Genomic DNA, 24,776 nt, shown 5'->3' on the forward strand with positions numbered 1-24,776 from the left:
TTTAGATAATAATGATAACAGAATCACCCAAATAGCCCTCATCAAAAGTTTACATACCCTTGAATGTGGCCTTGTTACAGACACACAAGGTGACACACAGAGGTTAAAATTGCAATTAAAGGTTAATTTCCCACACATGTGGCTTTTAAAATTGCAATTATTGTTTATTTGTTAGCTCTCACGTGAATGGACTGAGCAGGCTAGATACTGAGCCATGGGGAGCATAAATGAACTGTCACAATACTTGCATAACAAAGTAATGGAACTTTATAAAAATGGAAAAAATATATAAAAAGTTATCCAAAGCCTTGAAAATGCCAAACAGTACTGTTCAATCACTTTTGGGGATCTCTTGATATCAAGCCAAAGTCAAGTTGACCAAGAAAGATTTTAACCACAACTGCCAGAAGAATTGTTCAAGGTACAAAGAACAACACACAGGTAACTTCAGGAGAAATACAGGCTGATCTGGAAAAAGACAGCATGGTTGTTTCAAGAAACACAATCTGATGATACTTGAACAAAATGGGCTGCATGGTTGAGTTGCCAAAAAAAGCCTTTACTGCACCAATGCCACAAAAAAAAGCCTGGTTATAATATGCCCGACTACACCTTAACACACCTCACAGTGTCTGTCACACTGTAATTCAGAGTAACGAGACCAAAATAGAGCTTTATAGAGCTTTATGATCACATACCATGTTAAGCATGGTGTTGGCTCACTGATGTTTTAGGGTGTGTAAGCTCCAAAGGCTAAGGGAATCTTGCATAAATTGATAGCAAGATGAATGCGGCATGTTATCAGAAAATACTGGCTGACAATTTGCATTCTTCTGCACGAAGACTGCGCATTGGACACTCTTTGATTTTCCAGCATGACTAAAGGAGATAAAATAGTGGTGAGAGCACACTGATAAGTATATGTAAAAAATACACATATAATAATTACTAGATATAATATTGCAAATAAAGAGTGTAAATAAAAAAACACACACATACACATGCAATTTTACCATAAGCTTGATATAAAACCTAAAATATAAACAAAAAATAGACCATTGTGTAATCTGTATAAATGTAATAGAAACTAATTAATACAAATTGGTTACACTAACATATTGCTGAGCCACTTCATAGTAGGCTCAGACTTTAAGCGCCTTGTATAATAAATGTTGTTGAAATCAGGTAGGTAGGTAGAATCCCCACAGGATACTGGATACTGTATTCCCAACACTTAATTTGTAAAAACAAAAAAAGAGTAACAGAAATGTAACCAGAACAAATGTATTAAATAAAAAAATAGATAAAAACTTGGAGATCTCCGCATTTAACCAATAAATGTCTTTCTCAAAGTGCTTGATATTGTTCATTCCTGCTATGTCCGGTATTTAAATTCATTAAGGTGCGCTTTTTTCAGTCCACCTGGGTGTCTGGACTCATCACGGAGTTCCGGGTACGTCATTTCTGGGTTGAAGGTTGGAGCCGCGTCAGTTAATTATGACTTGTTTCCTGCGGTCTCGATCATCTGGCTAGGTCCGATTAGCTGACCTTGCTACAATGTCAAGTTGACCTTCCAGTGGTTACAGCAGAAAAACATGAAGGTTCTGGAGTGGCCTCACAGTCTCCTGACCTTAATATCATCGAGCCACTCTGGGGAGATCTCAAACTTGTGGTTCATGCAAGATGACCAAACACTTTGCATGACTTGGAGGCATTTTGCCAAGATGAATGGGCAGTAATACCACCTGCAAGAATTAGGAGCCTCATATAACTATTACAAGAGACTGCACGCTGTTATTGATGCTAAAGGGGGCAATACACAGTATAAAGAACTAAGTGTATGCAGACTTTTGAACAGGGGTCATTTAATTTTTTCTTTGTTGCCATGTTTTGTTTTATGATTGTGCCATTCTTTTATAACCTACAGTTGAATATGAATCCCATAAAAAAATAAAATAAATGTGTTTTGCCTGCTCACTAATGTTTACTTTAAAAATGGTACATTACCAATTCCCCAAGGGTATGCAAACCTTTGAGCACAACTGTATATAAAAATATATATAACATACAAGATCCAGCGCACTTGCTCATGCACTAAACAGCAATTTCAAGTCTCACAGAATTTAGTAGCTTTATTTAAAAACACCTTACCTAGACAAAAAATAATGGGAGTTTAGTTACAATATATGATGATACATAGCATAAGCCTGCCACAATGTTAATGTATTCCATTCTTGGCCGGTTCTACTCTAGCAACCTAATGCAGGTTCTTATGAGATTAATCCACTTATTTGGGAAAAGGTTCCTCCTGGGACTCTCAGTAGGTCAAGGTTAAAGAGGGCCCTTGAATTAGGCACCCGTAATAGAGAAGGGTGCAAAATTGGGGAGTTGCCTTGGGCTCGAAAATCTAAAAATATGAAACCAAGCGGCTACACTTACCTAAAAATGCATACATTATACGGTGATGCTGGGACCAATTCATACAACACATAGGATCCAGCATTTTTATACAGCCCCTTGGTTTCATTAATTTAAATTTTAGAGTCCAGGCCAACTGCATGGTTTTGCACCTACTCGGGTTAACAATGTGCAAAATTTAGGTTCTCTCTGCTTCCTGCTCTGCTACTGATCAGACATCAGACAGTTCCTGCCCCAGGTTGTGTGACCGTACGTATATACTGGGCCTTGCTAGCCTTATTTGTCTATTGTAAATAGGAATACAACATACTATTTAGTTTAGCAGGGCTCCTAACAGTCATGCCTTCGGAGGGACAGTTCCAAATTCAGGGTCATGTTCCACCATCCAGAAAAGTTTACTGGTTTCCTGCATCCAGAGATATCTTGTCCTTGAGCAGATTAGTGCATCATTAGACACTCTTGCACTGTGCAGCGTGCATTAGGACCATGCAGAAATCGCTTCAGTAGCACTCTTTGCATGGTCTTACAAATAGGAGGCTAGTCAAGAGGCCCCAGGCTGACATACCCACTTAAGTGGGCGGGCCCATGCATTGTAGGTGTTGACAGTGACACAAGTTTCATCACTGCTGCCACCGCCTAGAAGGCCCATCCACATGTCCTGATTACTTATCTCTTAATGTTGTGAGGTATGGTTTAATGCTGCCTCAGTAATTTGGTTGATTGCTTTTATGTAATGTAAATATTATATATACATGTGTTTTGTTACTTCAGTATAATATGTGAACTTTCCAAATACATGTTTAGTATAGTGGGCAAACCTTTCTTGTTAGATATATTCTGTTTGGGTGAGTGGTAACCAATATCAATATTAATAAGTGCATATAAATATTGCCACAGTGTTCTACACAGAAAGTTAATTAAATCAAAGTAGTAGCAGTACTTGCTACTGACCAATCATCTAAATATTCATGCATGTACTAAAAAAGTAATAGCAAAATCACAACTGAAAAAAACCAAATCAAGATAAAGCACAGCAATTTGAAAAATGATTACCAAAATTAAAGTTATCGGTGTTGCAATGAGTTGTTGTCTAATGAATCATATATAACACATGGTATCAATGCTATTTGACTGTTTATACACTATAATATACTGAATATTACATTATAAATAGTAGATCAACACCTAAGATCTGACAAACACATGTAAAGAAAGTGTAACAAGTTCAAAGGTTACGGTAGATCATCAGCTGTCTAGGTTCAAACAGATAAGAACTAGTAGTAAATTGAAACTTTTCCAAAAAGGTGAGTTTCTACTGAGTTGCCATCTTTGCTGCACAGATATTCTGTACTATAAGCGCAATTACAATCATTAGCTTGATTTCTGAAGGATTAAACAAGAAAAAAAAAAGACAAGACACTCTACATACCTCCCATATATTTTCTTTACAAAATGCATAATTCTTGCTAAAGATTGGAAAACTAATTATAGTAAAATATAATTGCTTGCCACATTAGCAGAAATCAAGATATTATCCAAGTAAGCTGCATTTTCTGTTTAGTGATTTTGGCTTACAAATTGTGTTTTGTTGCCTATCATTCACAGTTTGTTTGTGTACTCACCATTCAGGTGATTGTATGGGCAATGTGAAACATAGATATCTCCTGTGACAGTGAGTGAGTGTGAGGAGTGTTGGGCTTATACCTGCTGTATTACATGGCATTAAAGCCGTTTCGTTAACAATACATACATACATACATACACACATACAATAGAAAACGTAGTACAAAATGAAACATTATATTTAAAAGGAAAAATAACCTTAAAAAAGAACCTGTATGTTTTTCAGTATTTTTTCTTTGACTATTTACTATAAATACTTAATATTATAATGTTTTTACAATACAGCTATCAATCTAAAGACTACATCCTTAAGTCAGCGACTAAAATGCTGTCAATACATTATATGTCCTAAACTTAAGCGGCATGTTTTTCATTTTGTTTACCAGGATATTTCTATAGATATTGTTTAAGTACCTGTTTCTGGATATGTTTATGTTTTTTTTTTTGTCAAGTCAGAGATCCCAGAAAGTGGTACGAACGGCATTTACCATGGCTTTTTTTTTTTAACCAAAATTACATTGACTGTGTATATAAACAGGTATTACACAAGAAATACATAATAAAAATAGCAAAGCAGGGAAATCTAAATATTATCTTTTCCTATTTTAGTCCTTAAAATTACCACTCACCTTCACAAGATTGTTAGACGACAAGGTTTCTGCCTCATTTTCATTTCCAAGTCCTGAATCGTCAGCATCGATAAGATTTTCTGTGGGGACATCCTGCTTTGGTTTTATGAAAGTAAAGTCACTTTCACTTGAATCCAGAGCCACACACACATTGTATGAGTATGGCAGAGGTAAAGTTCCATTGTTATATTGGGAAAGATATCGGGGATCCACTTGAGAATAAAGATTGGTACTGAGAGTTCCAAAGGCTGCAGGGGAAGGTGATTGCTTACATTTGGAAATGATAACTAACATAACACTTAAAATAAATAAAAATGAAATCAGTGCTAATGCAATCACTAAATACATTTGTAAATTAGGTGGAGAATCATCATCACTGAGTTCACTAGTGAATTTGGGAACCACTTGTTGGAAAGAATCTGCAACAATTATACTTAAGGTTGTTGTTGCTGTCAGTGAGGGGACTCCATTGTCTTTCACAATAACTACCAGCTTATATTTAAGAACATCTTTCTGTTCAAAGAAATTTGATGTTCTTATTTCTCCCGTATGCTGACTAATACTGAACGGAGAAGGTTCTGATACTTGCATGAAATGATAAGAGAGCCAAGCATTATGTCCTGAGTCAGCATCCACGGCAACCACCTTCGTTATTAAAGAACCTTCTTCAGAAGAAAATGAAACAATCTCAAACATAGTTGAACCATCATTTTCTGTTGATGGGTATAAAATTCTTGGTGAATTATCATTTTGATCGACTATATGAATAATTAATGTTGTATTACTATTGAGCGATGGAGATCCATTGTCTCTAGCGGTTACTTGGAGTTGAAACTCCTTGTGTTGCTCATAATCAAATGATCGCTGAGCATAGAGAACTCCAGTCTCTATATTAATGGAAAGATAAGAAGATACTGGGATATCTTCAGTGTATGTGCTGGATATTGAATAAATAATTTTGGCATTCTCTTCAATGTCAAAATCCAAGGCATGTATACTGTAAATTGAGGCCCCTGGTAAATTGTTTTCTGGAACATATGCAACATAAGTAGATTTTGTAAATACTGGAGGATTGTCATTAATGTCTGATATATCCAATCTGATTGTTCTTCTAGTGGAAAGTGGAGGAGATCCCCTATCAGATGCCTGAACTGTTATATTATAACATGATTCTTTCTCTCTGTCCATGGCTTTAGTTGTAACAATTTTGTAGTATTTACTCGATGACAATATTAACTGAAAAGGAATTTTCTCAATTATTTGACAGTCAAATTCTCCATTTTCTCCTGAATCTTGGTCATGAACTTCAATCAGTGCGATGAGTGTACCTTGTGGGGAATCCTCAGGAATAGGGGAAGTTAAAGAGGTAATAGATATCTCTGGGGCGTTATCATTTTCATCTATTATTTCTATTAAAACCTTAGAATAGGCCACAAGCCCACCACCATCCTTTGCTTGAATCGACAGTTCATAATATTGTACATCTTCAAAGTCCAATTTTCTATTTGTTTTTATTTCTCCACTTGTAGCATTAATATTAAACATAGCAGTAGAAATGTCATTGTCAGATGTTTTTCTAAAGGAATATGTGATCTGTGCATTAGAACCTTCATCCTGATCAGTTGCAGTGACGTGAATCAGTGTAAAGTTAATGGCAGTATTTTCACTTACACTCACCTTATAGACTTCTTCTGTAAATACTGGAAAATTATCATTTCCATCAGTAATAATAATCTTGATCAGAGCAGTTCCAGATCTGATGGGATTCCCTCCATCCAGTGCTGTTAAAATTAATTCATGAACATTTTGTGTCTCCCGATCTAAAGGTTTCTCTAAAACAAGTTCTGGAATTTTACTGCCATCAGTGCTGGTCTTTTCACTCAGTGTAAAATGCTGATTATCACTGAGCTTGTATGTTTGTATAGAATTAATTCCAATATCAGGATCTTCTGCATTTTGCAACATAAAATGTGTTCCTGGTATAGTTAATTCAATGATTTCTAAAGAAATGGTTTCATGATAAAATTTTGGAGAATTATCATTTATATCCTGAATTTCAATGGTTACAGGAAAAACATTTAAAGGGTTTTCAACCACTGCATCAAAGGTTAGTAAGCAGGGAGCTGCTCTTCCACACAGTGACTCCCTATCTATCTTGTTTTTAATGTATAAATTCCCATTTTGTAAATTAGCAAAACAATATTTTTCAGAAACACGAGAGACAATCCGAAATTTTCTAAATGAGAGCTGCTTAATATCTAAATCAAGGTCTTTTGCAATATTAGCTATAACAGAATCTTTTCTCATTTCTTCATCAATGGAATAATGAAGCTGGGCAGATACTGAATGACAAAGCCATGAAAATAAGAAGAAAAATATTACTTGCCATCTGATTCCTTTGTTTTTTTGTAAATCTTGTGTTTTCATCTCTGCTATCTTGAAAGTGATTCCTGTATTGTAAGTTATTTGTAATCTAAGTGCTGAATCCATGTCCTCAGAAGAATATAACCAGATTTCCTGTGCTCTGTATGTGAGAGAATCCAAAAATGGCTGTGTTTCTTCTTGCAGATCTGCAGTGTGTGTTAGTGATGGAAATATCAGTGGATCTCCAGCTCTGTATTCTTCTCCTTATTGGTCAAACAGCGGCGCTCAGAGGTATAAATGAAGAACTGCACGACTGAGAATTTTTCTATGCAGCCAAAGTTCAAATGTATACTTCATCAATGTAATGCAACCTATGCTCAGTTTAAAAGAAGCACTAATTAGTGTTTTTGCATATAGATAAAACACAGCCATGTATTTCTTCAGAAGTATAGGGAAATTCTTAGTTTAGTCATAAAATAAAAATATAAAAAGTCTGTCTCATAATTTCTACAAATGTCTAAAACTATATACTTGTAAATCAACAATGTAGCATATAAAATAAACAAAAATTAAACAAAATGACAACCATGGAAGGGGCTATCTAATACTAAACAACATATTAATGTAAATGTGATGACTTAATAGTTCTCTTCTACCTGCAAATAACACTATTTTACCTCACTTTTTACCTAGATACAGAGTTGGTTGTTGATGTTTGACTGTCAACTTGACCCAACATGAGAAGTTGAAAATGAAAAGAATAATACAGATAATCCTAATAATCAATGAGTCTTTTAAGCATGGTCTCAGTCCCAGAACATCAAAAAGAGGGTGAAGAGAACAGAAGTTTAACTGTGCAAAGCAAGACAGCTTGTTCCAGTAACATTTTTAGAAACTTTATTAATTTCATTTCATTTCTCAAACAATTTTAAAATAATTTGACGAAAACCATTGAACTCCCAGCACCTTAAGCCATGCCACTCTTCTATGGCACAAATAATGCAGAAGTGAACTTCAATATTAACCATCCGACTTTGAGTAGCAATAATAGGTGGGAAATGCAGGGCAAAATGTAAAAAATTGCAATATATTTGCAGTAAACTACATGATAAAAATCCAACATGTCCTACCACCACATTAGACAGTATTTATTAGTAGGGACAATGTCTAGATAACTGTTTAAAGATGTTGCAAAACTTACTAAAGTTTGGACTACAAAGTCATACAATTGATATCATGCAAATGAAATAAAATTATGGCCTTGTGATACTTTTTATATCAACTCCTATACTTTTATTTTATCTAACAGCACAATACTAAACCATTGGGACCCTGAGCAAATCCTATAAATCCAGCAGGTATTTTTTGGTATATTTAGTAAAGGACTATTTAGTAAATTAATTCATGAAACAAAAGTATAAAATGAAACATGGAATCAACAGATTCTGCAGTATGGAAAGATTAATCAGCGAGTAATACATATTCCAATTCCTATACAATGAATTGGTTTGCTTATTTTGCCTGCTAACTTATCTATATTGTATACTCATTAAATACTTCATATTTGTCACGGAACATGAGACTCGCAAAGTATATTTACCTAGTTACTAGGTTAATAATGGCTCTTTTTTTAAGAGTACACAGTTGAAGCTTCAAAAATATAAAGATGACTTCCTGTTGATTGAACTGTGGGGCCAGAACATATGCTTCATAGATGAAGGAGATGCCCCATTGATTGGGGTAAACTTGTAGCTCTTCATTGAAAGGCGCTAATGCCTTACTTTCTCGCAATGGATGTATGGTGCATGTGTCCAATAACTCTTTGTGTGTTTTTGAAAAAAAAAAACGACAATGGTTTAAGGCGTGTTAACTTTAAATAAGCAAAAAATAAAGGTTCTCTTTACTTCTTTACTCATGAGGAGTCTCATCTACTTTATTCTCCTCTAGCCAAATATATACATTAATAATAAATAATAATAGATAATGCTTTTCTCATTTTGTTCTTCTTCTTTTTCTTCCCTTATGACTATGTTGTTATGTAATATTAGACTTCAACTTCAGAGTTAGCTGATATTTCTGACAAAACTAACAAAATTTTGTATATGTTCCTTTCTAAGTGTCATATTGGCTAAATGTTATATACTGTACTGTGCTTATATTAACAATAAGAATCCATAGTTCTAATTGGAAATGTTTAAGTATCTGCTCTCAAGCAAAAACAACACTCTATTTTCACCAAACACTATGTTCTATAAGGTACTGACTACAGCTTAAAGAAATATATACAGTATATATATAAAGTATACATGCCATTAGCAATTTTTTTCATTTTATTTTGTCAAAATTTTCAAATTTACAAAACACATTGCATTTTCGCTCTAGCTTCCCCCTTTATATGCCCACGTTCACACACAATAAAAAAAAAAAATTGAAACCAAAGGTAAAGAGAGTTCCAGGTAACATAATAATGGAATTGAAAAAAACTGATATAATACAGTCATTAAATATAGACAAGTTTACAGAGCATTATTTACTGACATTTAAAAATGTCAGTAAATTTAAATGTCATTTAAAAAAATGCTCTTGAAACAAAGTGAGGTATTGATATTTGCCCATTTTGTCAGCTTTGTGTTAAATTAACATGCAATGTTTTTCATCCTTCAACTGAATTAAACTGAGAGTACTATGTTTGCTATCGAGCATCTCAAGCTGAGCACTTCTGATCTTGGCATCAAGCAAAGGTATAGCTTAACTGGTTAACTTCTGGATATCAGGAATATTTTAATCTTGTTTCTCATGAAATCAAAAAGCATTTAGCATTTTTTACAATTGTAATATGTTCTACATATTTAGTGTAAACGTGCCAGAAAAACATGAGCAATAGTAAATAGTAAATCAGGAACTATGATCTGACAAGCACATACCAAGAAAGCATCACAGGTTCAATTGTCAAAGTAGGTCAATCTGGATAACCGACTAGGTTCAACAGATCAGAGATCGTAGTAAAGTGAACAATTACATAGGCGTTGAGTTTCGGCTGTATTTTTGCTGCACACATTTTCTCTACTAATTATCACAGGAACATACATATAGTCACTAGTATGATTCCTGAAGGTTAAAACAGGATATAATATTACAGGGTACTCTGCATGAGCCCCATATATTCTCTTTACAAAGTACATAAAAAGTAGCTTTTTTTTCATATTTCTGATTTGCATATTTAATTACACATTTTAAAAAAAAAAACATACACTTGCACTTGTAAAGGGATTTAAACAATAATGTAACGATCTACCATCATGCCTTTCTGAATTAGAAATGATATATTCTCACAGGATACATAAATAACAACTGAAATATGTTGCAATAAACTGGGATTTGGTTAATATATCATTAGAACGAGGCATACTAACATTAAATAAAAGGGTGCCTGTTTTAGGTTAGATATTTAGGGCCTGGTTTACTAGAGCTTGGCATGGGAAAACTTACTCATCAGAGAAAAATTATGCCACAATGATTTCTGCTAGTGTCTATATCTAGTTTGCTATACTAGTGGAGAAAGATCTCCAGTTGGATTTATACACTCGCATCAAAATACATTAAATGTGACACCAATTTGTATTTACTAGCTTGACATGATAAGAAACATTTACACTCTAAATCCTATGCCTGCTTGTGACGACATTGCTGTTAATAATGTCCTATATTTTAAAGCACATGTATCTGACCAGCCTTAGTTTATATCATGAATTGCCACCTTCCTTACCACGTGCCTTTTCTTTATTATTAGGCACGCTTGCACTGAGCAGCATGCAGAAAGTGCTTCACTAGCACTCTTTGCATGGTCTTAAAAGGAGTTTTTCTGACATCCTGGCATGCTTGGCACCAGGTTGACATGTAGGCCCATCTATTGTAGGTGTCGATAGTAGCACAAGTTTTATCACTGGTGCCACCGCCTAGAAGGCCCACCCACATGTCCCGATTACTTATCTCTTAATGTTGTGAGGTATGGTTTAATGCTGCCTCAGTAATATGGTTGATAGCTTATATGCTATGTAAATATTGCAAACCAAGTTAAAACACACAGAAATCTGAAAACGAATTACCAAAATCAAAGTTATCTGTGTTGCAATGAGTTATTGTCTAAAGAATCACATATGTAACACATGTTGTAAATGCTATTTCACTGTGTATACACTATAATATACTAAATATTATATTATAAATAGTAAATCAGCACCTATGATCTGATTATCACATGTAAAGAAAGCGTAACAGGTTCAAAAGATAAAGTAGATCATGAACTGTCTAGGTTCAAACAGGTAATAGCTGGTAGTAAATTGAAACATTTACAAAAAGTTGAGTTACTTTCTGTACTATAAGCACAATTATAATTACTAGCATGATTCCTAAAGGATAAAACAAGAAAAAACAAGACATGCCTCCGGTTGATTTTCTTAACAAAATGCATAATTATTGCTAAAGATGGGAAAACTAATTATAGTAAAACATAATTGCTTGCCACATTAGCAGAAATGGTGAGATTCTCCAAATCACCAGTATATTAGGTTTGGGGAGTGCGACTTACAATATGCGTTTTGTTGCCTACCTTTGTAGCCTACCTGTGTGTTACCTGTTTATGTACCCACCATTCAGGTGATTGTATGGGTAATGAGAAGCATAGATATCTACTGTGACATTGAGTACGTGTGACGGGTGTTGGGTCAACACAATTAACTTCCTTGTATGAAAAATGTAGTTCAAAATGAACATTATATTTAAAAGGAAAAATAACCTGAAATAAGAAGTTGTATGGTTTTCAGTATTTTTTCTTTGGCTATTTACTATAAATAGTTAATATTAGTTTGTTTTTACAATACAGCTATCAATCTAAAGACTACATACTTAAATCAATGACTAGAATGTGGGCAATACATTATATGTCCTAAAATTAAGCAGATTGTTTTTTTATTTTGTTGAATAGGATATTTCTATAGATATTGGTTAAGTACCTGTGTCTTGATATGTTCATCTTTATTGTCAATTCAGAGGTCCCAAAAAGTGGTACATACAATATACAATTGCTACCACTTGAGATCTCTGTGAAATATAGTATTAAAATTTCTTTATGGAGAGTTTTTTTTTTAACAAAATTACATTGGCTGTGTAAATAAACAGGTATTACACTGAATACATCATAAGAACAGCAAAGCGTAGAAATCAAAATATCAGGTTTTATTATTTTACTCCTAAAAATTACCACTCACCTTTACTAGATTATTAGAGGACATCGTTTCTGCCTCATTTTCATTTCCTAGTCCTGAATCGTCAGCATCGATAAGATTTTCTGTGGGGACATCCTGCTTTGGTTTTATAAACGTAAAGTCACTTTCACTTGAATCCAAAGCCACACATACATTGTATGAGTATGGCAGAGGTAAAGTTCCATTGTTATATTGGGAAAGATATCTGGGATCAACTTGAGAATAAAGATTGGTACTGAGAGATCCAAAGTTTGGAGGGGATTTTGATTGCTTACATTTGGAAATGATAACTAACATAACACTTAAAATAAATAAAAATGAAATCAATGCTAAAGCAATCACTAAATACATATGTAAGTTAGGTGGAGAATCATCATCACTGAGTTCACTAGTGAATTTGGGAACCACTTGTTGGAAAGAATCTGCAACAATTATACATAATGTTGTTGTTGCTGTCAGTGAGGGGACTCCATTGTCTTTCACAATAACTACCAGCTTATATTTAAGAACATCTTTCTTTTCAAAGACATGTGATGTCCTTATTTCTCCAGTGTGCTGAATAATGCTGAAGGGAGAAGGTTCTGACACTTGCATGAAATGATAAGAGAGCCAAGCATTATGTCCTGAGTCAGCATCCACGGCAACCACCTTAGTTATTAAAGAACCTTCTTCAGAATTAAATGAAACAATCTCAAACGTAGTTGAACCATCGTTTTCTGTTGATGGGTATAAAATTCTTGGTGAATTATCATTTTGATCGACTATATGAATAATTAATGTTGTATTACTGCTCAGAGATGGAGATCCATTGTCTTTAGCAGTTATTTGGAGTTGAAACTCTTTGTGCTGCTCATAATCAAATGATCGCTGAGCATAGAGAACTCCAGTCTCTATATTAATGGAAAGATAAGAAGATACTGGGATATCTTCAGTGTATGTGCTGGAAAGTGAATAAATAATCTTGGCATTTTCTTCAATGTCATAATCCAAGGCATGTATACTGTAAATTGAGGCCCCTGGTAAATTGTTTTCTGGTACATATGCAACATAAGTAGATTTTGTAAATACTGGAGGATTGTCATTAATGTCTGATATATCCAACCTGATAGTTCTTGTAGTGGAAAGTGGAGGAGATCCCCTATCAGATGCTTGAACTGTGATATTATAAAATGATTCTTTTTCTCTGTCCATGGCTTTTGTTGTAACAATTTTGAAGTATTTACTTGTTGACAATATAAACTGAAATGGAATATTCCCTATGATTTGACAGTCAACTTCTCCATTTTCATCTGAATCTTGATCATGAACTTTAATCAGCACAATCATTGTGCCTGGTGGGGAATCCTCAGGAATAGGAGAATTTAATGAGGTAATGGATATATCAGGTGCGTTATCATTTTCATCTATTATTTCTACTAAGACCTTGGAATGGGCCAATAGCCCACCACCATCTTTTGCTTGTATAGACATTTCATAATTTCTTACTGTTTCAAAATCTAATTTTTGATTTGTTTTTATTTCACCATTTGTAGAATTAATGCTAAACATTGCAGTAGAAAGCTCATTTCCAGATGTTTTTCTAAAAGAATATGTGATCTGTGCATTAGAACCTTCATCTTGATCAGTTGCAGTGACATGAAGCAGTGTATAGTTAGCTGGAGTATTTTCACTTACACTTACTTTATAAACCTCTTCTGTAAATATAGGAAAATTATCATTTCCATCAGTAACAATAATCCTGATTAGAGCAGTTCCAGATCTAATTGGATTCCCGCCATCCAGTGCAGTTAAAATTAATTCATGAATATTTTGTGTCTCCCGATCTAAAGGTTTCTCTAGCACAAGTTCTGGAGACACACTTCCATCAGTGCTGGTCTTTTCACTCAGTGTAAAATGCTGATTATGACTGAGCTTGTATGTTTGTACAGAATTAATCCCAATATCTGGATCTTCTGCATTTTGCAAAATAAAATGTGTTCCCGGTGAGCTAGTTTCAACAATTTCAAATGAAATGGTTTCATGATAAAATTTTGGAGAATTATCATTTATATCCTGAATTTCAATGGTGACAGGAAAAACATTTAAAGTATTTTCAATCACTGCATCAAAGGTTAGTAAGCAGGGAGCTGCTGTCCCACACAATGTCTCTCTATCTATCCTGTCTTTAACATATAAATTTCCATTTTGTAAATTAGCAAAAAAATATTTCTCAGAAACATGGGAAACAATACGAAATTTTCTAAGTGAGAGCTGCTTAATATCTAAATCAAGGTCTTTTGCAATATTAGCAATAACAGAGTCTTTTCTCATTTCTTCATCAATGGAATAATGCAGGTGCCCAGAGACTGAATGGCAAAGCCATGAAAATAAGAAGGAAAATATTACTTGCCATTTCATTCCTTTGTGTTTCTGTTTATCCTGGAGTTTCATTTTTGGTATCTTCAAAGTGATGTTATTTCTTGCAAAGGTAAATCCAGTTGAATCAATATCCAGTGCTAAATGAACTTCTTTACGGTGGAATAACCAAAGATTATGTGCTCTGTTTGTGAGAGAATCAAAAAATGTCTGCATTCCTTCTTGCAGATCTGCAGTGTGTGTTACTGACAGAAATATCAGTGGATCTCCAGCTCTGTATTCTTCTCCTTATTGGTCAAACAGCGGCGCTCAGAGGTATAAATATGGAACTGCACGACCGAGAAGGTTTTCTATGTAGTCATATATATTTTTAAGATATAGTATAGATGTAATGTAGACTTTGTTCAGTTAAGTAAAATGCGAAGTGAATAATGTTTTGTATCTATAATATGAAACAATACAATGATTTCCATCACATGTATAAGGAAATTCACAGTATAGTCATAAAAGGATAAACTAGAAAGTCTTCCTAATCATTCTTGCAAAAGGTTGATTAGGGCCAATTATTTCTAGCCATTAATATATAGGTACAACTAAGCATGTTATTAATGAATAAGATAGTGTCTAATGTTTTTAAATTCATTTTTTCCCTATTTATTTGCTTTTGTTATAGTAAAGCTATAACATATATACTTACAATAAGGTTAAATGAACAAGACAAACATGGAAGGAATATTTACCACTAAACAAGATATTAATAAAGTATAGCATTCTTGCATAATGTGTTTAATTTATGGAAATTGTATGCAATGTATTTCTGATATGTCTATCAATCACAAATGAATATAATGTTTTATATAGATATAGAGTTTGGTATTGAGATTTGATTGTTTTGTCAATGTTCTATTAATTTCACATACAATGTCATAGTGGGACAAATATAAGGATTTGTGAATTCTAATAATCATAGCTGTTTTGTACACTACCAAGTCCACACTTCTAAACGTTAATCGAGAGAGGGTGGGGGGAACTAAATATTACCCTTTGGGAAAGTAGGAATGGTTAGTCTTATATATTTATAAGTGAATAATATAGTGAATTGTCCTGAGGACATGGATGTTCCCAGTCTTACACTGCAAAAATCTCCACCTCTAGATTGTATAAATCCAATCGCCCAATAACCTTACAAACACAGGTTTGCTCAGGATTTCAACTGCAGAGTGCATAAAGCATAGGGATAGGTAGAAGATAAGGACACTATGCTTAGCAATGCATTCTATGTGAAGCTACATCTATATTTTACTCCAATCTAAATGGAGTGGGTGTATGCAATTGAATACTGAAAAACCAAAAAAGATTAAAATAAATAACTAAATAAAAATAAATATTTACTTTAAACTTCACTCTGAACTATAGTTCATCTCTACTTTTGTATTAATTAAGTAAACAATGTAAAATAAATAAAATGTTACTCCTAGAAAAAAACTATTTTTTTAAAATAGGAAATTTCTTAATGGACCAACTTTCCGGTTTTCTCCCTCCAACTATATCCACAGGTTCACCAAGAAAATCAAACAGGAACTTTTGTGATATTTCATTAAGGAATTGGCAGTGGGTTCAGACATGAAAAAGATATGAATGGAAACACTATCCAAGCTTTCATAAGTCCCACTGGGTTGGTAATTGCAAATAAAGTTAAATTTATTATAACAAATGTTTTATTAAGATAATTATGTTTTGCTGTACACTAACTTTAAAATGCAAACAATCTGGAACAAAACCTTTCATACTTTTCAGTAATATTACTTTATATTGCTTTAAGTATTGATGCAGTCTCACAACTCAGTTTTCTTACATGTAAGAGTTAAGAGAAATTACACTTCCTGTAAAGAGATATCTAATGTTTAGACTCTCTTTATTGCAAGTCTGTTGAAGTTAGAATTAAGTATCTCCTGCTCTGTTAATGACCTACTAGACCCCTCATGAGCCTCCTGTGTGTGATTAAAATTCAATCCACATAGCAGGAAATAAACACTTCTAAAGTAAGTAACATCTGAAACCATTTTTCCCATGAAGGCTGTGTGAGTCACAGCCAGAGGAGGTGTGGATATGGTTGCATAAACATAAACAAAGTTGATTTAACTCCTCTCCTGGCAGAGAACTGAGCAATGAAACTACAGGGGCACAATCTATACATTAAAACTGCTTCATTAAGCTAAACTTGTTTTGGTGCTGATAGTATCCCTTTAACTTTGCATACTTTTAAAAATGACAATATATCTAAATGAAAGGATTCCTCGTTAAATAAAACAGCTATAATTAGACTAAGAAATTATTTGTAATAATTAATTAAAGAATACATATAATATATAATATTATATATGATACATATACACTACTACCACATGTACTCTGCTACATCGCAAAAATAGGTAAAAACAGAAAAGGTACATTTTGTAGTTTTAAAAGATGAACATGTTATGCCACAATAAAGCAAAACTAAAACATTTATAACATTTATTGTAGAAAAGTAATTGACAATTGGTTTAAAGGAAGAGTGGTTTTAGTACATAGAGTCTGTCCCTACAGTTTGGTGGTGCATAGCTTTGTGATCTCATAGAAATGTTTATATGTGGTCTTAAATATGCCTCTACTGGTAAAACTCCAATAAATTCCCTATTGGAGATCTTAAAAACAAATCAAATAACTTCATGTTCTGCATCATCAGGCTCATCATGTTAAAGATAAATGCTGTGAATGTATCTCATAGATAAGCATTGCATTCAGTGGTTCGCTATGAGAGGCATCAAATTGGTGGAGTGCGGCAATGGCAGGTGCATGTGCAATAGTTTCCTTTTCATTTCTATGATAAACATTGAACTGCATTAGGATCATCAATCAGGATTATCTAACCATGGGTGAAGCATCTACTCAGAGAAGACTGTCTCAGTGCTGGAATACAGTTAATTTTAAATAATTATTTGCCCTTTTTTCATTTTAAATAGGTAGAGCCCCTAATGTAAAAATCTAAAAGAACACATTAAGGTTAGAAGTATATTTTTAACAATAGAATGTTCCTTAAAATGTTTCAAGTTTTCATTGAGGCATGGTGGTGTAACTTCGAAAGCAATTAATGGCTTTATTATTTTGCCGACCCGCAGGCTTATATTTCTACAGTGTAGTCTCTTAGTAGAAGATTTCAATATATATTTAACATGACAATATCCAATGGTATGAGGGACTCCATAGCTCTACAGGTTTACCCGGTTTGTGTAGGTAACATTAATTTATTTTCAGTTATAAATGAATAAATACTTTAAAAGAGGAATTTTCATTTTAATAATTACTGTCAATTGTGTGCCTGTTACTTTTATTTAGAAAATTGATATGTACAAACTTGTGTTTAATTGAATCAGTCACCATTGAGCGCATTGCTTTACAAATTAACTTTTCACAACAATAAAAAGCTTTGTAGTTTATTCCTCAAACTAAAGCTAAAAAGGATTTAGTATTTTTCAATAAACCTTTTATTAAAAAAAGTCAACATATTTAAAGATTAAAAAAAATCGTATGTAAAAAATATACAAATATAGAAAACAAAATCCAGAATATTACAATATAATTTTTTTTCCGAAATATTAAATCATTTTAAAAGGGGTACCCAAAAATATAAAATCATTTAAAAAGCTTATCAAAAATAGAATAAATTGAGCCCATAATAAGGTATTGAAAATAATATATGCACCTCCACGTTTGCTGAGATCTAATGAACTCAGCTCAGAAAATTCCAGGTTCTTATAGGCTGCTAGAATCATATGCTCCTAACAGTGTTTTTATTTTTTATATCCCTAAATATCATTAAGAGATGTTTTGCAATGCCTCCTTACCATATGTATTTAAAAAATATTATCTAAATCTATTTGAAATATCGTATGTTTTGTAGAAACAACAGGTTACAAAATCTGGATAGGTATGATATCAATCTCTATTGTTTTAGGTCCAATAATAATGACTCACCTTCTCAAGACTATTAGAAGTTAAGGGTTCAGTCAACTTTTCATTTCCTAGTCCTGAGTCATCCGCATCCATAAGGTTGTCTGTAGGAACATCCTGCTTTGGTTTTGTAAAAGTAAATTCACTTTCACTTGAATCCCAAGCCACACACACATTATATGGATAAGTCAAAGTTCCATTGTTATATTGAGAAAGCATTCTTGGGTCCACTTGCGAATAAAGATTGGTACTGAAAGATCCAAAGGCTGGAGGGGATTTTGATTGCTTACATTTGGATATGATAACTAACATAACACTTAAAATAAATAAAAATGAAATCAGTGCTAAAGCAATTACTAAATACATTTGTAAATTAGGCAGAGAGTCTTCATCATTGAGTTGACTAGTGAATTTGGGAGCCACTTGTTGGAAAGAATCCGCAATAATAACACTTAGAGTTGTTGTTGCTGTCAGTGAGGGAAGTCCATTGTCTTTCACCACAACTACCAGCTTATATTTAAGAACATCTTTCTGTTCAAAGACACGTGATGTCCTTATTTCTCCAGTGTGTTGGCTAATGCTGAAGGGAGAAGGTTCTGACACTTGCATGAAATGGTAAGAGAGCCAAGCATTATGTCCTGAGTCAGCATCCACCGCAACAACCTTAGTTATTAAAGAACCTTCCATAGAGGCAAAGGGTACCAACTCAAACAAAGCAGTGCCATCATTTTCTGGTGATGGATACAAGATCTTTGGTGAATTATCATTCTGATCTACTATGTGTATAATTAATGTCGTATTACTAGTGAGCGATGGGGATCCATTGTCTTTAGCAGTTAATTGGATTTGAAACTCCTTGTGCTGCTCATAATCAAATGATCGCTGAGCATAGAGAACTCCAGTCTCTATGTTAATGGATAGATAAGAGGACACTGGGATATCTTCTGTATTTGTGCTGGAAATTGAATAAATAATCTTGGCATTCTCTTCAATGTCATAATCCAAAGCATTTACACTAAAAATAGAGGCTCCTGGTAAATTGTTTTCTGGTACATATGCGACATAAATTAACTTTGTAAATACTGGAGGATTATCATTAATGTCTGATATATCCAACCTGATCATCCTTGTAGTGGAAAGTGGAGGAGATCCCCTATCAGATGCTTGAACAGTGATATCATAAAATGATTCTTTCTCTCTGTCCATGACGTTTGTTGAAACAATTTTGTAATATTTGCTAGATGACAATATTAACTGAAAAGGATGTATCCCGGTGATAAGGCATTCGACTTCTCCATTTTCTCCTGAATCTTTATCATGAACTATAATAAGTGCTATAAGTGCTCCTGGTGGGGAATCCTCAGGAAAGGGAGTATTTAATGAGGAAATGGATATCTCTGGGGCATTATCATTTTCATCTATTATTTCTACTAAGACCTTAGAATGGGCCACAAGCCCTCCTCCATCCTTAGCTTGTATAGATAGTTCATAATTTTGTACTTCTTCAAAGTCCAATTTTCTGTTTGTTTTAATTTCTCCACTTGTAGCATTTATAATAAACATAGCAGTAGAAATGTCATTGTCAGATGTTTTTCTAAAATAATATGTAAGATGTGCATTATAACCTTCATCTTGATCAGTTGCAGTGACATGGAGCAGGGTAAAGTTAACTGGAATATTTTCACTTATACTCACTTTATAGAGTTCCTGAGAAAATACAGGGAAATTGTCATTGACATCAGCAATTACAATTTTTACAACAACACTACAAGATCTAATAGGATTTCCTCCATCCAGTGCTGTTAGAATTAATTCATGAATGCTTTGTGTCTCCCGATCTAAAGGTTTTTCTAAAACAAGTTCTGGAGTTTTGCTGCCATCAGTGCTGGTCTTTTCACTCAGTGTAAAATGCTGATTATCACTGAGCTTGTATGTTTGTACAGAATTAATGCCAATATCTGGATCTTCTGCATTTTGTAAAATAAAATGTGTTCCTGGAGAGCTAGTTTCAACAATTTCAAATGAAATGGTTTCATGATAAAATATTGGAGAATTATCATTTATATCCTGAATTTCAATGGTGACAGGGGTAACATTTAAAGGATTTTCAACCACTGCATCAAACCTTAGTAAGCAGGGAGCAGCTCTTCCACACAGTGACTCCCTATCAATTCTGTTTTTAATGCATAAATCCCCATTTTGTAAATTTACTAAAAAATATTTCTCAGAAACATGAGAAACAATCCGAAATTTTCTAAGTGAGAGCTGCTTAATATCTAATCCAAGGTCTTTTGCAATATTTCCTATAACAGAGTTTTTTCTCATTTCTTCATCAATTGAATAATGAAGCTGACCAGAAACTGAATGACAAAGCCATGAAAATAAGAAGGAAAATATTACTTGCCATCTCAATCCTTTGTTTTTCTGTGAATCCTCTGTTTTCATCTCTGTTTTTTTCGAAGTGATTCCTTTATTGTAAGTTATTTGTAATCCAAATCAGTGCTGAATCCACCTCCTTGGAAGAATATAAGCAGATTTTCTGTGCTCTGTTTGTGAGAGAATCCAAAAATGGCTGTGTTTCTTCTTGCAGATCTGCAGTGTGTGTTAGTGATGGAAATATCAGTGGATCTCCAGCTCTGTATTCTTCTCCTTATTGGTCAAACAGCGGCGCTCAGAGGTATAAATGTGGAATTGCATGACTGTGAATTTTTCTGTATAACTAAACTTAATTTTTGTATATTTTATCAACATAATGCAATCTATGCTCAGTTTAAAATGAGTGGAAAGTCATTACTGCTTTTGTATGTAGACCAACCATAGCTATAGCATAGCTTCACAAGTATAATGGAATTTTTATTCTAGTCATAAAAGAAAATATGCTAAAACGTGTGTTTCATAAGTTTCACAAATGTCTAATTATTGTAAGTAATCTTATCCCTTTAACTATATATATATATATATATATATATATATATATATATACATATATATATATATATATATATATATATATATATATATATATATATATATATATTTTAATTAAAATATGTTTTCATTTCAGTTTACATGTTTTTATTTTATAAATGCTTATTCTTTAATATGTCAATACATGTAAATCAGTAATGTAGCACAAACTACAAATCTAACTGAAACAACATGACAAACACAGAATAAACTATCCACCACTAAACAATATATTAATGGAAATGTGAAGACATAACAGTTCTGTCTCTAGATAACATATAAACATTACCAATTGTTTTACTTTGTACCTAGATACTGAGTTAGGTAGTGATATTTTACTATTTTGTCAACTTCTCTTTAAATTCACAACTAATGCCCTTGTGGGTCTTTATATGATCCAACTTGAGAAGTTGTCAGTAGAAAGTATATGTTATAGTCTGGAAAGCAAACCAGCTTCAAGTTTGTTTCTTAGTCAGTAACCAGTTTCACTAAATATAAAGTAATATATATATATATATATATATATATATGTTGGAATAGAAAACAGGCCTGCCAAACATACAGGTTAGTAGTAAATCAGAAACTATGGTCAGAAAAGTTAAAATGTCTCTTCATTTAGTGTCAAACCATTTTCAAGCGATTTGACAAAAACCTCTCAGCACCTTAACCCCTTAGTGACCTGACCGCTTTTCAATTTCCTTACCGTTAAGGACCAGGGCTGTTTTTACATTTCTGCTGAGTTTGCTGTAATTTTCCTCTTACTCATTTACTGTACCCACACATATTATATACTGTTTTTCTATAAAAATAATTACAAAATATGATGAAAAAAAACAAAAAAACGTTTTCTAACTTTGACCCCCAAAATATGTTACGCATCTACAACCGCCAAATAACACTCATGATAAATAGTTTCTAAAAAATTTCTTGAGTTTAGAAATAGTGTTAACATGTTCTTAGCTTTTGTTTTGCAAGTTATAGGGCTATAAGTACAAGTAGCACTTTGCTATTTCCAAACCATTTTTTTTTACATTGTAACACTAAAATCTGTCAGGAATCCTTTAATAACCCTTCACATGTATATATTTTTGACAAGAAGATGTGCAGGAGATTAAACTGCATGATAAAAGGCTAACTTGTTCTATCATCATCTTAGTCGTACTGTTGAGTAGAGGAAAACATCTAGAAAACTCTTCAGATATGGGTATTGTATAACTTACAATAGACTGGACTGCACACTCACAGAATGGATATCATACATAAAAATAAAGATATCAATTTCATTTAGTAAAGAAGTAACGATGGAACAAATTCCCCTCAATACATGAAGAGTAATATACTCTCGTTATAAGAATGTGCATCTTTGCATTCCATGAAATCCGTATGATGTTACAAAATAACACCCGTTTCAGACCTCATAGTAAGATCTGTATGATACTTTAAACAGTAGTCCGTAATTCTGTAACTCAGAATAGCATTAGGATGAAAAAGATGATGGACGGGCCAAATCAGTTGTTTGTAATTCGGTGTTCTGCCTATGCCATCAAAACAATCTTGCTTGTTTTTTTGTATCCTTTTGAGGACTTGGAGGAGTACTATTTTTAATCTACAGTATTGAAGTTTTTAAGGTAATACATTTTAATATTAATTGTTTTACCTTCACATCGTGTGCTTTCCACATTTAACATTATGTGGGCTTTCTCTGTCTTTTAATGAAAAGATCAGTCAGTTGCAAAAAAAAGTAGTAAACAAAAGGTAGGGTCGCACTCTTTTGCAATATACCAACACAGGGTGCTACTGAGCAAAGGTCAGCAAACTCCAAGAAATACGTAGTAATGAAAAAGAAATGATAAAGACCTGTATAGGTCGAAATGTTGTAATAAATCTGCCTGGAACCAATTACAGTGAGTGCCTGAGATCTTTTTCATTAGTTGCAAAAAAAGTGTCAGGTCAGTCAGTTGTAAAAAAAAAAATAAAAAAAGTAAAAGAACATTTTATGATTTTGAAAGATAAAAAAATATTAAAGTAACACTTAAATACTTGCTACGTTATTGGTTGTAAGGTGAATCAATGAGAAACGAAAAGCATTTCAAGCTTCAAGATTTTTATGATTATTCACAATTTTAAATAGCAGAACGTAGGCATGTTATGTTATACAATAAAATTTATAAAAAAAACAAGCAATAAAAGGCGCTATAATTAAAACTAGTGTTGTATTTAGATGTGAACAGTTACAAAAAAAAAGGTAAAGCAGCACCTCTATAGTGCCTACGCTCTAAACACACCACTTCATTAAACAGAAAAACATAAGAAGGTGCGCTATACCTTTAAAATATAAGTGCAGCAAAGTGCTACGTGCAAAAGTGACACATGCAAAAGTGACATAAATGCACAAATAGAAAACAAACTTTTGTTCACTTTTGCATGTGTCACTTTTGCACGTAGCACTTTGCTGCACTTATATTTTAAAGGTACAGCGCACCTTCTTATGTTTTTATGTTATGTTATACACCTTTGTTTTTTAACCCTTCGCAGCTGCAATTAGAGCACTGATGGATAGTAAAGGGATGTGATTTCCACATCTTGGAGACCAGGATATTATTCTAATGGTTCCATTGCCTCTCAACTCCATCCCAAGTCTTTTCAAGGCACTGTCTGAATATGCTGCAATTTCTTATCACAAAATAAATCACCCCAAAAAACACACGTAAAACATAGGCATTAAAAGATATTTTAAAATCTTTTTTTTTTTTCTTTGATTGGAAACTCAGACTTTAGGCATTTTCCTTTTTGAAAAAGATCTTTTAAAATCTGTTTTATACTTTGATTAACCCCTTAAGGACCAAACTTCTGGAATAAAAGGGAATCATGACATGTCACACATGTCATGTGTCCTTAAGGGGTTAAAGGCATGATTATATTCCTTATCTTGATATTAGTTTATATAAGAAAGTTTAGCCACAATAAAACTTTACAAATTGTGGTTCAAAGTAAAATCAGACCTATACAGATTGAAGGTTTAAAATGTCTTGACTAGAAAGTTGTGCAGGTATAACATATGTCCCTAAACTTATATACATTTTGGACTGTTGCACTACATTTCCCTAACTTACTCCTCCAAATAATTCAAAAGGTAAACACTTACTTTGTAAGCCTTTTGACT

General features: G+C 33.3%; 1 protein-coding gene across 29 annotated transcripts in view; it reads right to left on the bottom strand.

Annotated features, from left to right (window-relative positions):
• The window catches only part of LOC134602746 (protocadherin gamma-A4-like), a 347,761-nt gene that overhangs the window by 141,035 nt on the left and 181,950 nt on the right, over nucleotides 1-24,776 (bottom strand). For 2 of the 29 annotated variants that reach the window (XM_063447985.1, XM_063447984.1), the window contains exon 1: nucleotides 4,671-7,219. The exons of 24 other annotated variants lie outside the window; for them this stretch is intronic. In XM_063447985.1, the coding sequence (XP_063304055.1) occupies nucleotides 4,671-7,160 (2,490 nt within the window). In that variant the 5' untranslated portion in view covers nucleotides 7,161-7,219. Of the gene's footprint in view, nucleotides 1-4,670; nucleotides 7,220-18,670; nucleotides 21,225-24,776 lie in introns of those variants that run through there. 3 more of the 29 variants (XM_063448022.1, XM_063448015.1, XM_063448025.1) reach the window with 3 other exon arrangements.

The sequence above is a fragment of the Pelobates fuscus genome, chromosome 3, assembly GCF_036172605.1.
Source record: "Pelobates fuscus isolate aPelFus1 chromosome 3, aPelFus1.pri, whole genome shotgun sequence".
Taxonomy (NCBI): domain Eukaryota; kingdom Metazoa; phylum Chordata; class Amphibia; order Anura; family Pelobatidae; genus Pelobates; species Pelobates fuscus.